Genomic DNA, 14,108 nt, shown 5'->3' with positions numbered 1-14,108 from the left:
TCAATACAAATATAGAACACAAGTAAATAACACCAAAATAATCAAATGGAGTCCACTTTTTTTTTTTTTTTTTTTCTCCTTAAACATTTTAAAAGCTTATAACCTATAAGAAATAAAATTAAAAACGAACATAAATAGAATGCTACATTTACCCTTCTGCACTTGCATTAAATGTAATAATATTAATAATATTAGTTTAATTTATTGCTTCTCATAATTTAAGATTTTAAATTAACTTTTTCTAAAAGAAGGAACATTTGTCTTTCCCGCGCATATAAATAGCGAAGTTTGAGAACGAGAGAAGGTTGTTTTGAATCTCAAAGCAACAGAAACAAAAAATAGGCTCTGCATCTAAACAACGTCCATGGGGAAGAAACTGAGCATTGCCTCAGCCCGAGATCGAGTGGTTACGAGATCGCTATCCATTGCCATGGAGCGTGCAAAAATGTCGAAGCGATCATCGCCAAATTCAGTTGTTGCTGCAGAGCCGGAAGGAACGGTAAAGCGAATGCGTAGAGATATTAAGCCGATTCATTCTTGCAGCTCTCCTCGTTCCGCTTTTCTTACTGCGCATTCTTCTGCTTCGTCCTCTGCATCTTCGTCTTCCTGCTGGTTCGTTCTCTTCCTCTTTCTGTCTCATCCTTATAGTCGCTGTTCGTAGGTAATTTCAATTCTGATACGAGTTTCGCGCGTAAATACGTGTCTGCCAGTAGAGGTAAATGCCTATGTGCTTTCCAGTATCGTGATAATTAGGACCTTCAAATTTGATTTTCTAGAAGTGATTGAATTGCTTAGTTCACAAAATTGAGACGTGAAGTTATTTCCTCGAGTTTAAGCTCTCTGAGCTCGATTGCGTAGTTCGCATTTGTTTAGTACTGCTAAGGACTTTGAAGTAGAAAGAAACGAATAATTCGAGTTGTTTCTGTGAGATTCCGAAGCTCAAAGTGAACGTCTGCAGAGTTAAATCTACGCAGAATAAACTTGTTTGTTTTCTCCATCAGGAGAGACGATGAAGAAGAAACGTTAGTCACGTGATTTTAGGATTTGCAAACTGAATGTGATGATCTTTGTTGAAAACCACTACGCGTTGATAAACACTTTCTGGAGCTCTAAAAAATTTAATCGTAAGTACATTCTGTAATATAATTTGTATTGCCAATTCTTCAGCATAGTTTGATTGTTTACTTGTCACAAGGATCGAAGCAGTTTCAGGACTCTTTCAATCTAGAGCTAGTTCTGTAATTACACTTCTTACTTTCTATCGCATTAAGTACACCGAGTCCCCTGGTTTTCCTTTTTACTTCATCTTTTACTTTCTATGTATTGATTTTTGGTTCTACCTATAAGAAATAAAAAACGTGATTATTCTATCTTTTACATATTCAATTTTTTTTATCAGTTATTATTTCAGTTTCAGTTATTGAAAGTTCCTTTGTTTATTCAGCCATTAGTCTGGCTTAAGTTTGGTTGATCGGGATTAAGATTGATGAATCACAGGAATTATAAATTGTTTCCACCAGTTTGAATATTTCATCGGAAACAAAGTTGAGGATCGATATGTATTTTTAACCTTCCGTATGGCAATTTCCGTGAATAAACATGAAAGGTACGACGCGGACGTTTGGACAGAGGTCGCGAAGTTTCTGGATGGAAGATCTTTGATGATGCTTGCTGCAACTAGTCGGTGGTTTTACCGTTTAGTCATGGAAGACAGCATATGGAAGTATGTTTGCCTGCGTGATCTTCAGGTCCCTGCCCCTCAACATACGGCCTTCAAATGGATCAAACTCTACGTTTCTGCCTTCGGTAAGAATCGGATTCAAGTTCTCCGAGTTTTCCTGCTCTGGTGAATACGTACTGCGTTTGCTTAACTATTCAATGACCCGTGTTCCAGACGGAAGTCACTCTTACATTTTTCGGCAGCAGGAGAAGCATCTCGGTGAGTGATTGTGATTCCACTTGACTCCTTAAAGTAATTTGGCGTCCGGTTGTACTCAACTACAACTAAATGTCAAGGACCTGTTTAGCCACGGCTACTGTGCAATTTTATTATCAGTTTATCAAATCTTACCCAATTACTAGACATTCATTTTCTATTCAACCATAAGTCAGGTCATTATATACTACTACTTTCCGTCATCAAGTATAAAATAGATATTTAGTGATCCTGATTCGAATATACTAATGAACTGTAGTTTGCATCTTTACCATATCGTTTATTTATTATCATTTATTTTAATGAAACCAGACTGGATGCGGATTGGGGCATTTTTCCTAGATTCTTCAGTAGCACTCCTGTCAGAAAGGCTAGGCTCCCAAATGAAAATCCCAAAACAGGATTCAACGGATAAGACGTTGGAGTCCGGTTGTTGTGTCTTGCACAATGTTAAAACTGGGATCTGGATAGCTGGTATCAAGCTTGCTAAATGTTTTTGACATTTTCTTTCAATTGTTGTTATAATTTGATACTCCTATGAATCTTTTCAGTAAATTTATATTCTAAATGGACAAATTTGTCAGATCTACAACTTGTTCGTTGTCCCGTTTGCGACCTGAATACATGCGATGGTAGGCATCCAAGTAAACATTTTGTATCCCACAAAAATGTAGGAACCTCTTTTTATGTCGATTGTTTTAAGATTATAGCCTGAAGTTGTACCGTTCTAGTAATTGGTATGCCACACTACATTTAAAAAAATTGGGGAATCCACTTCCAAATTTCATTGAAAATTAATTTAATTTTGATTTCCAATACCTTAGGAATGTGGATGATACTGTGCACATGCCCTAATCATCTGCTAATCAGCATTAGTTCATTGTTGATAGAAGGGTTTTCACACATCCAAACAAGAATTAAATCTAAGGGCACCATCGAGAGTCTAATCTGTAAAAATAATTTGTATTTCAAAATTAAAGACAGTGGATGTATAGCTGCAGAAAGTTATCTACAATTTGTTTGCTCTTGCTGACCTTGCTACTATTATTATGTAGGAACAATGCAAACGTTGGATGCCAGGCACATAGAGCTCTTCCTGAACGAAGGTTACCAAGATGGTAGTTGGGAGTATCAGATTGTAGGTTCCCATGATATCAGGAAGCCTACAGAATCAGCTTCAGGGGCCATTTTTGACGTCAAGCATCTGAAAGACTCTTCAACCTCAGGTATAACACAGCCTCCCTATACTGAAATATTACTGTCTTAATATTACTGCTAGATACTTCTGAAAATTATTGCTGTAAGATCTTTTCTTGCTGTATACTTTTTACTCAAGTTTAATAATTTAGGTACGATCCATGAAATGTGATCTTAATACGCTATATTACTGAATGAAATTCTTGAATTATTTATTCTTCTTGAAGAAATACTGCTCAGTTTTAGCTACAAATTGTAGACCATTGAAAGAAATTATAATCGTATATATGGTGCAAGCTGCTTCAGCATCTGTTTAGAACACACTAAATTTCTATATTAAGCTAAGCCCAGTGGTTTAACGTGTTACAAATAAAACACAAGATCTGAGTTCAAATTCCTGCAAGCGATATTGAGGTAATTGAGGAGATTCAATAATTATGAAGTATATGGTGATATTTTTCCCAAATGAATTGACAGGAATACTGGATCTGAAGTCATGGACAGGAAGTCGAACTGATTGGCAACCAAAGGCAATGATTACCCTCAACGCAGTTGCTGTAAATACCTATTTACAAGACAATGAAGGTAAATCCATCGCCTCCACTTTTTCTAATAATATTCAAAACGGTGAAAAGTACATTTAATCGTTTAAAAAACATTTTCTAGAATTTTAATGGTCTAAAAGTCAACTCGATTAGTTCGGTTTTAAAAACACTGCAAATACATCTAGAAGAAATTAATTAGTATTCTATTAAAGATGGATGTAGAAAAAGTTTTTTTTTCTCCTCTTTTTTACTTCAAAGTACATAAATAAGTTATTTTAACCAAATAATTTAATTATAGCACATAAGAGTTTGATACAAATATTAAATCTATAAATATTTTCAAATGTCCCTTTAATTATCACCTTAGTCAATAACATTCTGTTTCAAAAGTACGAAAACCACTTAGAAACAGGAGAAAATTTCTAGTATTATTGACAGTATGAATGTCATAAAAGTAGTATTTAAGAATTATATGAGGTCTATGAAATAAATAAATAATAAATTTATAAATCATTTAATGACATGTCAAATAATAAATGAGGGTAGTATGTATTGCGAAAGTACTCAAATTTTTCCTAGAAACATGATGCGAAGCTTCAACCAAAAAATGCTTTTAATAATCATGAGAAAAATTGGTTATAGCCACGTGAAAAAGCACTCCTAATAAAGAGTGTAAAAATAATTTCTAATAATGTGTACTCAGCAAAAGCACTGGTAATTAATCAACTACCTAAGGATATGTTTAGATTAACTTTTCAAATGCTTTTTAAATGCTTAGAAAGTCAATCCAAACAAGTACTCCAGACATAGAAAGAAAACAGCTCCTAGACATAGCCTACTTCTATTCTTGAATGCATTAATTAGTAACATTAATCATCAGCATAGTCTAGTGTTTGATTGAGATTGAGGTGTGATTTTAACATGTATGGCGGATGCAGGAGTTCACGTGAAATACCAAGCCATGAAAGCCGGAGCAAACGGAGAGGTGGTTTCTATCAGAATTTCTCAGCAGCTTCTTTAATTTCTTCTTTTATTATTCTTTCTTTTTTTCCCCCTTGAACTTCAACCCCAAACCGAACTCAACTCACTATACTTTGCTCCAAATAAGCATATAATTACCAAACAAAAACAATACCAAATAACCATTTCCTACAAATTAATTCTTTTAGTTTGTAACCTTTCTCATTAACAAGTTATGTTTCAAATCACTTTTCTACCATTTTTTTGTATGTTCAAAACTTTCTGAGAGAGTTTAAAAACAAAATTCATTTTCATGATTTGTTGAATTTATCGGTCTTAGATTATTCTTGAAGTTTAATTTGATTAAGTCGTGTTGTGTTTTTTAATTAATCAAGACAACAGATTAATAATAATACAAAAATAGGAGTTTGTTTTTCGAACTGGAAGTTAAATCTTGAATATTGTTTTTAAAATAAAAAAATTTAGAGCAAAAATACATTTTTAATGTAGAACACTTGTTAATAAGGCTCCAAAATAACAATAAAAAAAAAAAAAAGACAAGCATACAAAAGCAGAAGTCAGTATTACTTTTCTCAAAATAATTATTGACAATTCAAGTTTTTGCAAGGCAAATTTACAATTCAAGTTCATATGTATTAATCATATATATATCTTATATCCAAATGATATATTTATACTAAGAAACTTATTTACAGTCAATTATTAAAGATCATATTTATTTACTTCGCTCAAGATGATAGTTTGTGTTCAAATTTCATTAAAAGATAAGCTCACTATTTTTCTACAATTTTTTGGGGAATTCATAATTTTTCTTAAATATCAAAATATATCCATAAATTTGACTTATTGATAGATCAACAACTTAATTTTTCTTGGAGAATTTATAATTCTTATTTTTTATAATATTTTAATTCATTGTTAGTGCATGATGAAGTAAGGTGCATAAATATAGTCCAACCTTAAAACACTCATCCTTGACAACAAAATTGGATTCGCACTACAGCCTTCATCAATAACTAAACAAGACTTTTAAAGCATAGAACTATCTTGATCTCCTCTAGCACAAATAAAATTTCAATAGAGCAACAACTAATCATTTTTACAAATATTTACAATTTCTCATTGATAACTCCAATACAAAAACAGGAAAAAAAAAAAAAAGTAGGTCATTTTATTCTATTATAACTATCAAAAGTGCAAGGATACACGCACACACAACTAATGACTACTTCACTATTGGTAAAAAGATTGAAAAGAAAGTACAATAAGATCATCCTAATATCATTACACGTTTATGGAGAGAAGTCAAGTGGCTACAAATGGTACAAAATTACGTTCACTTTCTGGCAAGAAGCTTCTTTGGAAGCTTGTCCAAAGGGGTAGATTTGAGCAAGAAAAGCCTGGCTGCTCTCTCTTGCAAAGTACCTCCACACTTCAAGCCACGCACTTGCAGTTCGGACTTTAGCCTTTCCAAACCAAGAACCTGGATCATGAAAGGAAAATAATATGAGCTAAAGAACAATTTGAGTTTCATTCACTAATATAATGTTGAACACGAACAAACAACAGTCATTACTTATAAAAAAAATCACATATAGAAATAGCAGACTGCTCAAGTCATAAAAGGTTTTTTTGTTAGTGTCCTCCTGAGTTCAAAACTCAAGGGCGTATTTAAGTTAAATATTATAAGCAAGTATAATTCATAGTGAATTTAACTAGTTATCAAGACCTCCTAAGAATATGGACAAAATTTTTCATAGTATAACACACACACACATAAACTTCAATTTTATAAATTCTCTCTAATTTGTCCTCTTCCAACTTTTACAATTGGACAACTTTTTTCTTATGTTTGTGAGTGTTCGAGTCAGTTTACACATACGTCACGGGTCAATATTAAGGTGTCAAGGAAACTCGTAGGATATTAAATCCTAGGCAGGTGGCTACCATGAATTAAACCCTGACCTCTTAACCCTTTATCAAGAAGATGTTCTCTTATTTACCATTAGGTCAACCCATTAACCCATTATGATTATTACAATTGGACGATTATGAATATATAATGTCAGACCATAAACTTTTGGCCTCCCCTGAGCTTTTTTGAAATTACCCATGTGTGAAGGTATGGTCATGTCATACACAAGATTATATAATTGCAACAAAGGTTTAGAATATAGATTTTATGTCTTTTTTAATATTTTTTTGGGGCAAATTGCAAAACCACCCCTGAAGTATGATAGTAATTGCAATCACACCCTCAAACTTTTAATTGTAAAAAATAGGCCCTCAAACTTCCACAAGTATTAAAATTGGACCCCAAACTTACAATAGTAGTAGAATTAAAACCTCAAAGGATAAAAATTGAATCATGATACTTGTATTGTTTCAATTTCTACAATTTTATAAGCTTGACTCAAGGTCTCAATTTGAACATTTGTATAAGTTTGAGGACTCGATTTTTACAATTGAAAGTTTGAGGGTGTAATTGCAACTACCACCATACATTAGCCGCTAGTTTTTGCAATTTGTCCAATTGTTTTTTATTGATGCAATGCAACCTCCTAGCAGAAGAATAAATGGGAATGAAAATTTGATATTAAAGTCGTTGTGCATAAAAAAAACAATCAGTGGAATTCTTAAGCATACCTCCATTTCAGCAGCAGAGCTAAAATCATCAAAATTCAGAGGTGCTTCTGAACTGCTTGCAGTTGCAGTTGTGTCCTCATGGTCACACAACTTAGACACTGGAGGGCCATTTGGTTCAGGACGTGTGGACAAATCTTCAATAATTTCACCATTATTTGGATCTGAGATATCTTGATGATTAGCAGATACGTTTTCAGAGTTGGCAATTTCAACCTCACGAGCATCCTGTTTTACAACCTCGTCTTCTTGATGGGCAGAACCGGCAACACCTTCGGAACAAGGTACAACTGCACTCTGAGTAGTCTGGTCATTCATTTCAACCATATCAACCTCTTCAGATTGAAGAGCTTTTTCACTAGAGCTTCCAACTAATTCCATGGTTTCCCGCACTGCAACATCTTTTTCTTCCTCGGAGCCACTTTCACATGAGGATCCACCAGAACCATTCCCACTTTTACCAAAGTTAACAGAGTCTGAACTCCCTTCAGTGTCCTTTAAATCAGACTGACCAACGTTCAAGATGACTGATTTCTCACTTCCCTCTTCATTTTCTGTGTCATCCTCGTCCGAATCATCGCTGTCACTTTCAGCCATTTTCCTCTTGCCCATCCTAGCAGACAAATAATTATTCGCACAAAACTAATAAGAAAATGCTCAGTTACAGGGAATAATTACATTTAAATTCTTCAATAGTTGGCCAACAGAAGAAAGTAGTGTTAATGTTTCAATATCTTTATTTTTTTCAATTTTTAATTGTGTACATATAGGAAACATAAACCATTCCATTGGCTGATAAAATAGATTAAAGAAAACCATATCCGAGGTTAACTACAAAAACCACCTCCACAGTGTTAAAGAGGATTACAAAAAGGAGACAATTTACTCCATGTGAAACAAGAAAAGATGTAGATTCAATATAAGTTTATATTCTCTCAATTTTTAAACGTTTGAGAACCCCAAACAAAAATCTTCTAGGAAACTTCTTGACTTGCGTTCTCTCATTTTTTTAATCTCTTTCCCATTCATACAAAGAAAAATCTCGATTTATAAATGTTTGACAAATAGAAGAGAGTGATATTACTTCAAGAATCTTTTTAAAAATCACAGCTATTTCAAATTTCTCTTTCAGTTCAGCAGTTCTGCAATAAAAGCTGTTTATCCAGGTAAGTTTCAAAGGCCCATCAAGAAATTTTTTAAAGAATTTGTTTTGATCTTCTTTTAGAGCTCTCCGTTGAGTTTCTGACCAGATTGTGTCTTTGAGGTTTGATGGTGAATGTGTTCTTTTTTTTTTTCAGATGAGAAATGTATTTTATTGATATTGAAATCAAAGGAGTTAAAGGGCTCTCAACACCTACGGTGTTGATTCATATATGAAATAAAAGGAGTTTAAAGGCTCCCAACACCTAAAGATGTGTTACAATAACTTACACTAGTTGGAAATCAAAGAAGAAAAACTATAATCGTTAAAGAGGTGTTTATGCTTACACCAAAAAAATGAATGAAATAAAATTAAATCCAGAAACTGTTGAGGATTGAGAAAACATCCCTGAAATATCCGAGGTCCTTTCGCACCAAAGAAACCAAAAAAAAGAAAATTATGTTGAATTGAAACCCAGCATACTGTCTTTTTCGCCCATGAAATGAATGACCCACAATGACCAAGGCAAGGATAATGAATATATCATTTGGCAAGACCACAGACCAGCCAAAAGCTCCAAACAATTTTATCCAAAATCATGATGCATATGAACAATGACAAAGAGATGACAAGGATGTTCAATGTTAGAAAAACAAAATACACATCATGAAGGAGAGAGTAAATTAAGGCATTCTCCTTTGAAACTGGTCGTTGGTGAATATGTTCTTTGTTGGTTATACATCTTCCACTTCTTAATCGATAGGCTGACCAGGGTATAAAATTACAAAGAAGGGTCCCCATAAAAGGGGATCTACAAAGAAAACCTTTCCCAATTGGAAAGGAGAGGGAAGAATAGCTATAGTGGTAGGAGAGAGGGAAGCATTTACACCTAGTTACAATCATAATGATCACATGGAGGAAAGGAACAATAGGGTGTTTAGTGGTCTTGAAAAGAACCCAAGTGAGATTTGGCCTTTAGTGAGGTTTTACAGGTCGCTTTGGACTTTGCTTCTGAAGCTTTTTTGTAATTATTCTTTCGGCAACATTATGCTTAGGAGTGGATTTTGAGGGCTTGTGTTTTTGTATGCCTTAGTATTCTTTCATTTTTCTCGATGAAAGTTGATTTTCATATTAAAAAAAAAAAAAAAAATAGCATAAAAAAAAATCAGATGTATTGAGTGTTCCTTATTTGCGAAAATTCTGCCAGTTCTTTCATGCCAAATATTCCAGCAGTAGGCTCTAATAAAAACTTTTACAATAATCAATTGAGCACGAAGTTGGAGGGGGATCAAAGAATAAAAAAAGTGTTGAAGATTATAAATCTTCACTCCTAAAGGAGTTTCAAGTTTTCAGCATGGGTAAAAAGGATGGAAGCTACAACTGAAAGAAAAGTGATGGACTGGGCTGGATGGGGATATTTCAAAAGGTTTTTGAGATGGCAAATTCAACAATAGACTATATCAACGAAATGCTCACTATGGAATAGTCTTATAAATTGATCATTTGAAGACGCCACTCCAATACAGAACGGCAAGAAAATGAGGAAATCTAAAAGGAAGTAGATAGTAGGCAAACATTGCTTCAATGGTATAAACATAAAAGGAATTCCAACCTGATTGGTGATTAAGGATGCTCCTAATTAACTCTTTATGATCAGATATATAACCTTGAAGGCAATTTGCAAGCTAATAAAACATAATATAACATATCAAAGAAGAGGCATACGTAAGAAACTAACCAGATTTTTAACTTTTTGGCATCTGCACCATTGGCCATCAAACCAGCCTTCCTTTTTCCCTTCATCACCGCATCTCTCACGGATTCCTCCACCTCAGCCACACAACGAGCAGATTCCTCCCGATACTTTTCAACATACTTTTGAGCCGCAGAATCCCCAACCCCCTTCTTCCCAACCTTCGCTTTCTTCTTCAGAAACTCCTCAGCCACCTTCTCCAACCTCCTCTCCTCCTCCTCCGCCTTCCACTCCTCCAATCGCTTCTCAGCATTCACATGTCTCAACCTTCTCCCACTCATATCCCTACACGCATCGAAATTATTCGTCTTCTTCTGCCCCGCTTTCGTTGCCGCCCCACGCAGCAACGATCCGAACCCTCCCTTACCTCCCAGAAGCCGGAGAAGAAGATGGACAGTGGGAAATCTTCCACCAGAACACGATACAACCGAATCTTCCTCGATCTGGCGGATACCGGTGACAAGACGCTGGTGATTTGGGGGAATTCCAGTGCTCTGAAAGAGACGGTGCTTGAGGGCATGGCCGTGTACAGAAGGGGACGTCAATTTCAGAGCTAGGGTTTTGCCATCTAAGAGCCTCACGAAGAGATTGAAAATCTCGACATTTTCGCGCCTGGATATGGCGGTACCGGTCGCCTCCATTATCGCAGAGCTTCGAATTTTGGTTTTCAGAGAAGTTTAGAGTTCGGAGAACGATTTGGTTTATTGTAAAAAGATAACCCTAATGTTTATGTGTTTGAAACAATATTCCCTTTATAGTTTTATTGACTCTTTGACTTTTTAGATAATATAAAATTACGATTTTATTCTTCAATTCATTTAAATTTGTTATTTAAATTAGCTTAGTTATATCCTTAAATATCCTTAAGAAAATATCATGATCTAGGTAAGCTATCTTGTTTTCAGATTAATTTTGAGAGTTCCTTGGTTTAATTTCTAACCAATTTTTAAGGAGATTTTGAATTTTGAAATAAAGATTTAAAATTGAAAAAGAGTTATGTTGGTTAATTTTATTTAAAATTGAAAAGGAGTTATTTTGGTTAATTTTCTTTTAATGTTTAACCAATGTTAAGGAGATTTGAATTTTCGAAATAAAGATCTAAAATTGAAAAAGAGTTGTATTGCTTAATTTTTTTAATGTTTAACCAGTTTTTGAGGAGATTTGAATTTTCAAAATAAAGATTTAAAATTGAAAAAAGTTGTTTTTATTTTTATTTTTTAATGTTTAACCAATTTTTAAGGAGATTTGAATTTTCGAAACAAAGATTTAAATTTTAAAAAGAGTTGTTTTGGTTTTTTATTTATTTTTCAACCAATTTTTAAGGAGATTTGAATTTTCTAAGTAAAGATTTAAAATTGAAAAAGAGTTGTTCTGGTTATTATTATTATTATTTTTTAATTTTCAACCAATTTTCAAGGAGATTTGAATTTTTGAAACTAAAGATTTTAAATTGCAAAAAGAATCTTGAATCTATGCCAATTCTATTGATCTTAGATAATTTCGAACAAAAATTTATGAATTATGGCTAAAATTTATGAATCTCATTAGAGAATTCTCTGAAAATATTTTCCAAACCGCTGATAGATAGTGACATTTTTTTATATTGGTAAATATTTTGTTCAATTTTCTATATTTGAAAATCGTCTATTTTGAATTTCGATCAGAAATTAGTTGAAATTAAAAATTTCGATAATAAATCTGGAGGACTTTTTTTTAGCCGAAATTCAAATGGATTTACTGAAAATTTAGAAATCTAAACTATTCTTTTTTTTTTTTTTTTTTTCAGTCTTAACTTATATGAATTCCATGCTCAGCTTTGTGTCACCGCAACTACTCCATTCGGAAAGTGTTTGCATGGGTCAATAATAAGGTGAATAGAGGAAGTAGTTTGGGTGAAAGAAATGTGTCAACATATTCTACGGTCTCTTCTATTAGGTTGCATCGTGAGATTTCTATATCCCACATGCGTGTTGTTTTTAGGCGACCACCTATTCGGAGGGTTGTAACATAGGAATCAGAACACCACAAACTTCATAAATGAATAGGATTTCTTAGTTCTATCTTCAGCATTGTCTTCCAATTCGAGAGCTTGTTGATACCATTCTCTGAAATCTGAAAATGGAGGATCACACTTATAAGAGTTACTAAGTGACAGTAAGTTCTTGATAAAAAACGGTAACTAAATGACTATGGAAATAAAGAGTTATTTTGATATTAGTATTTAGTCAAGAATGACTTGCTTCAGTGGAGTATTTGACTGCCCGTCAGTAGCATCTATTCTGACCCACTAAAGTATCGTTGCAATTAATAATGAAATATGGATACATTATTACTTCGCCTAAAACTTGATTGGGTTTAAAAGAAGTTTACTAATAGGATTTGTTTAAATTTCCAGCATATCAAATTCTATCATCTAACTTTTAGCTTCCGATAAATTTAACGGTAAAGATTATTCAACCTGGAAATCAAATATCAATACAATACTAGTAGTAGATGATTTGAGGTTTATGTTAACGGAGGAATGTTCTCTAGTTCCTAGTTCAACTGCAAACCAAAACGTTCGGGATACATATGACAAATGGGTTAAAGTGAATGAGAAAGCCCGAGCCTACACTTTAGCAAGCATATCAGATGTGTTGGCTAAAAAGCATGAGAGCATGGTCATCGATAAGGCGATCAAGGAATCATTGCAAGTGATGATCGGACAACAGTCCTCATCCATTTGATATGATGCTCTCAAATACATTTACAATTCCCGTATGAAGGAGGAAACCTCTGTTAGAGAACATGTCCTGTATATGATGGCCCACTTCAATATCGTAGAGACAAACGGGGCTGTAATAGATGAAAAGAGCCAGGTCAGCTTCATCATGGAATCTCTTCGGAAGAATTTCTTGCAAATAGAATATAATCTAACTACTTTTCTTAATGAGCTTCATACTTATCAAATTCCAGAAGGATCATAATCTAGGACTAAACTCTCTGGTAAAAAGTCTGGACCTTCTACTTCTAAAGATAAAAGTATCCAGATGAAGAAAAAGGGAAAATGGAAAAAGAAAGCTACTACAAATAAAAGCAAGGCCAAAGTTGCTAAAGGTAAATGTTACCATTGCAATAAGTACAGACACTAGAAAAGAAATTGCCCAGAGTACCTTGCACTAAAGAAAGTTGAGAAAGAGAAACAAGGTAAATATGATTTATTTGTGATTGAAACATCTTTAGTGGAAAATTCTAATTTGACCTGGATATTAGATTCGGGCACCACTAACCATATTTGCATTTTCATTCAAGAAACTAGTTCCTAAAAACAGCTAGCAAAGAATGAGATGACTTTCAAGGTGGGAATAACTGAAGTCGTTTTAGCTCGTGTAGTGGGAGATTTGAAGTTATTTTTCGGAGACGCTACATTTTGTTAGAAAATGTATATTATGTACCTGATATGAAAAGGAACTTGATATCGGTCTCTTGTTTACTAGAACATATGTATAAAGTTACTTTTGATATCAATGAAGTGTTCATCAGTTCTAGAGGTATTCAATTATGTTATGCTAACTAGAAAATACCTTGTATGTGTTAAAACCAACTGAGACAAAAACTATTTTAAATATAGAGATGTTTAAAACAGCTGAAACTCAAAACAAGAAACAAAAAATTTCTCCTAATGCTTATCTTTGGTACTTAAAACTTGGACACATAAATCTCAATAGGATTGGAAAATTGGTAAAGATTGGACTCCTAAATCAGTTATAAGACAACTCTCTACCTCCATGTGAATCATGTCTTGAGGGTCAAATGACTAAAAGATCTTTTATGGGAAAAGGTCTAAAAGCCAAAGAACCTCTAGAGCTTATACATTCAGACCTTTGTGGTCCGATAAATGTTAAAGTGCAGCAGGATCTGAAATTTCATTAG

General features: G+C 33.7%; 2 protein-coding genes across 2 annotated transcripts; one reads left to right on the top strand and one right to left on the bottom strand.

The window, feature by feature from the left end:
- The first annotated feature begins 364 nt into the window (after positions 1-364).
- Positions 365-4,886, top strand: LOC120067942 (probable F-box protein At3g61730). Its single transcript, XM_039019587.1, has 8 exons — positions 365-612; positions 1,607-1,806; positions 1,895-1,939; positions 2,249-2,410; positions 2,521-2,568; positions 2,992-3,162; positions 3,611-3,718; positions 4,617-4,886. Exons 1-8 carry the CDS (start codon positions 365-367, stop codon positions 4,697-4,699), a joined length of 1,065 nt encoding a protein of 354 aa, XP_038875515.1. The 3' UTR covers positions 4,700-4,886.
- An 869-nt stretch (positions 4,887-5,755) lies between these two features.
- On the bottom strand, positions 5,756-10,931 carry LOC120067787 (replication stress response regulator SDE2). The gene is made up of 3 exons (XM_039019371.1): positions 10,182-10,931; positions 7,306-7,915; positions 5,756-6,142 (listed from the first exon to the last, which is right to left on the bottom strand). The coding sequence occupies exons 1-3, from the start codon at positions 10,835-10,837 to the stop codon at positions 5,996-5,998; spliced, it is 1,413 nt and encodes a 470-aa protein (XP_038875299.1). The 5' UTR covers positions 10,838-10,931; the 3' UTR covers positions 5,756-5,995.
- Positions 10,932-14,108: the final 3,177 nt, after the last annotated feature.

This window comes from Benincasa hispida, chromosome 12 (genome assembly GCF_009727055.1).
Source record: "Benincasa hispida cultivar B227 chromosome 12, ASM972705v1, whole genome shotgun sequence".
NCBI classification, from domain to species: Eukaryota; Viridiplantae; Streptophyta; class Magnoliopsida; order Cucurbitales; family Cucurbitaceae; genus Benincasa; species Benincasa hispida.
The sequence above is the reverse complement of the archived record's forward strand: the minus strand, read 5'-3'. Positions and strand labels throughout refer to the sequence as shown.

Coding starts and splice junctions, on each gene's coding strand:
- LOC120067942 (XM_039019587.1), top strand. CDS start 365: ATGGGGAAGAAACTGAGCATTGCCTCAGCCCGAGATCGAGTGGTTACG. Junction 1,940..2,248: donor GCAGCAGGAGAAGCATCTCG/GTGAGTGATTGT, acceptor TAATGAAACCAG/ACTGGATGCGGATTGGGGCA. Junction 2,411..2,520: donor AACTGGGATCTGGATAGCTG/GTATCAAGCTTG, acceptor CAAATTTGTCAG/ATCTACAACTTGTTCGTTGT.
- LOC120067787 (XM_039019371.1), bottom strand. CDS start 10,837: ATGGAGGCGACCGGTACCGCCATATCCAGGCGCGAAAATGTCGAGATT. Junction 7,916..10,181: donor GCCAAAAAGTTAAAAATCTG/GTTAGTTTCTTA, acceptor TTTGTCTGCTAG/GATGGGCAAGAGGAAAATGG. Junction 6,143..7,305: donor GCTCTGCTGCTGAAATGGAG/GTATGCTTAAGA, acceptor TTCATGATCCAG/GTTCTTGGTTTGGAAAGGCT.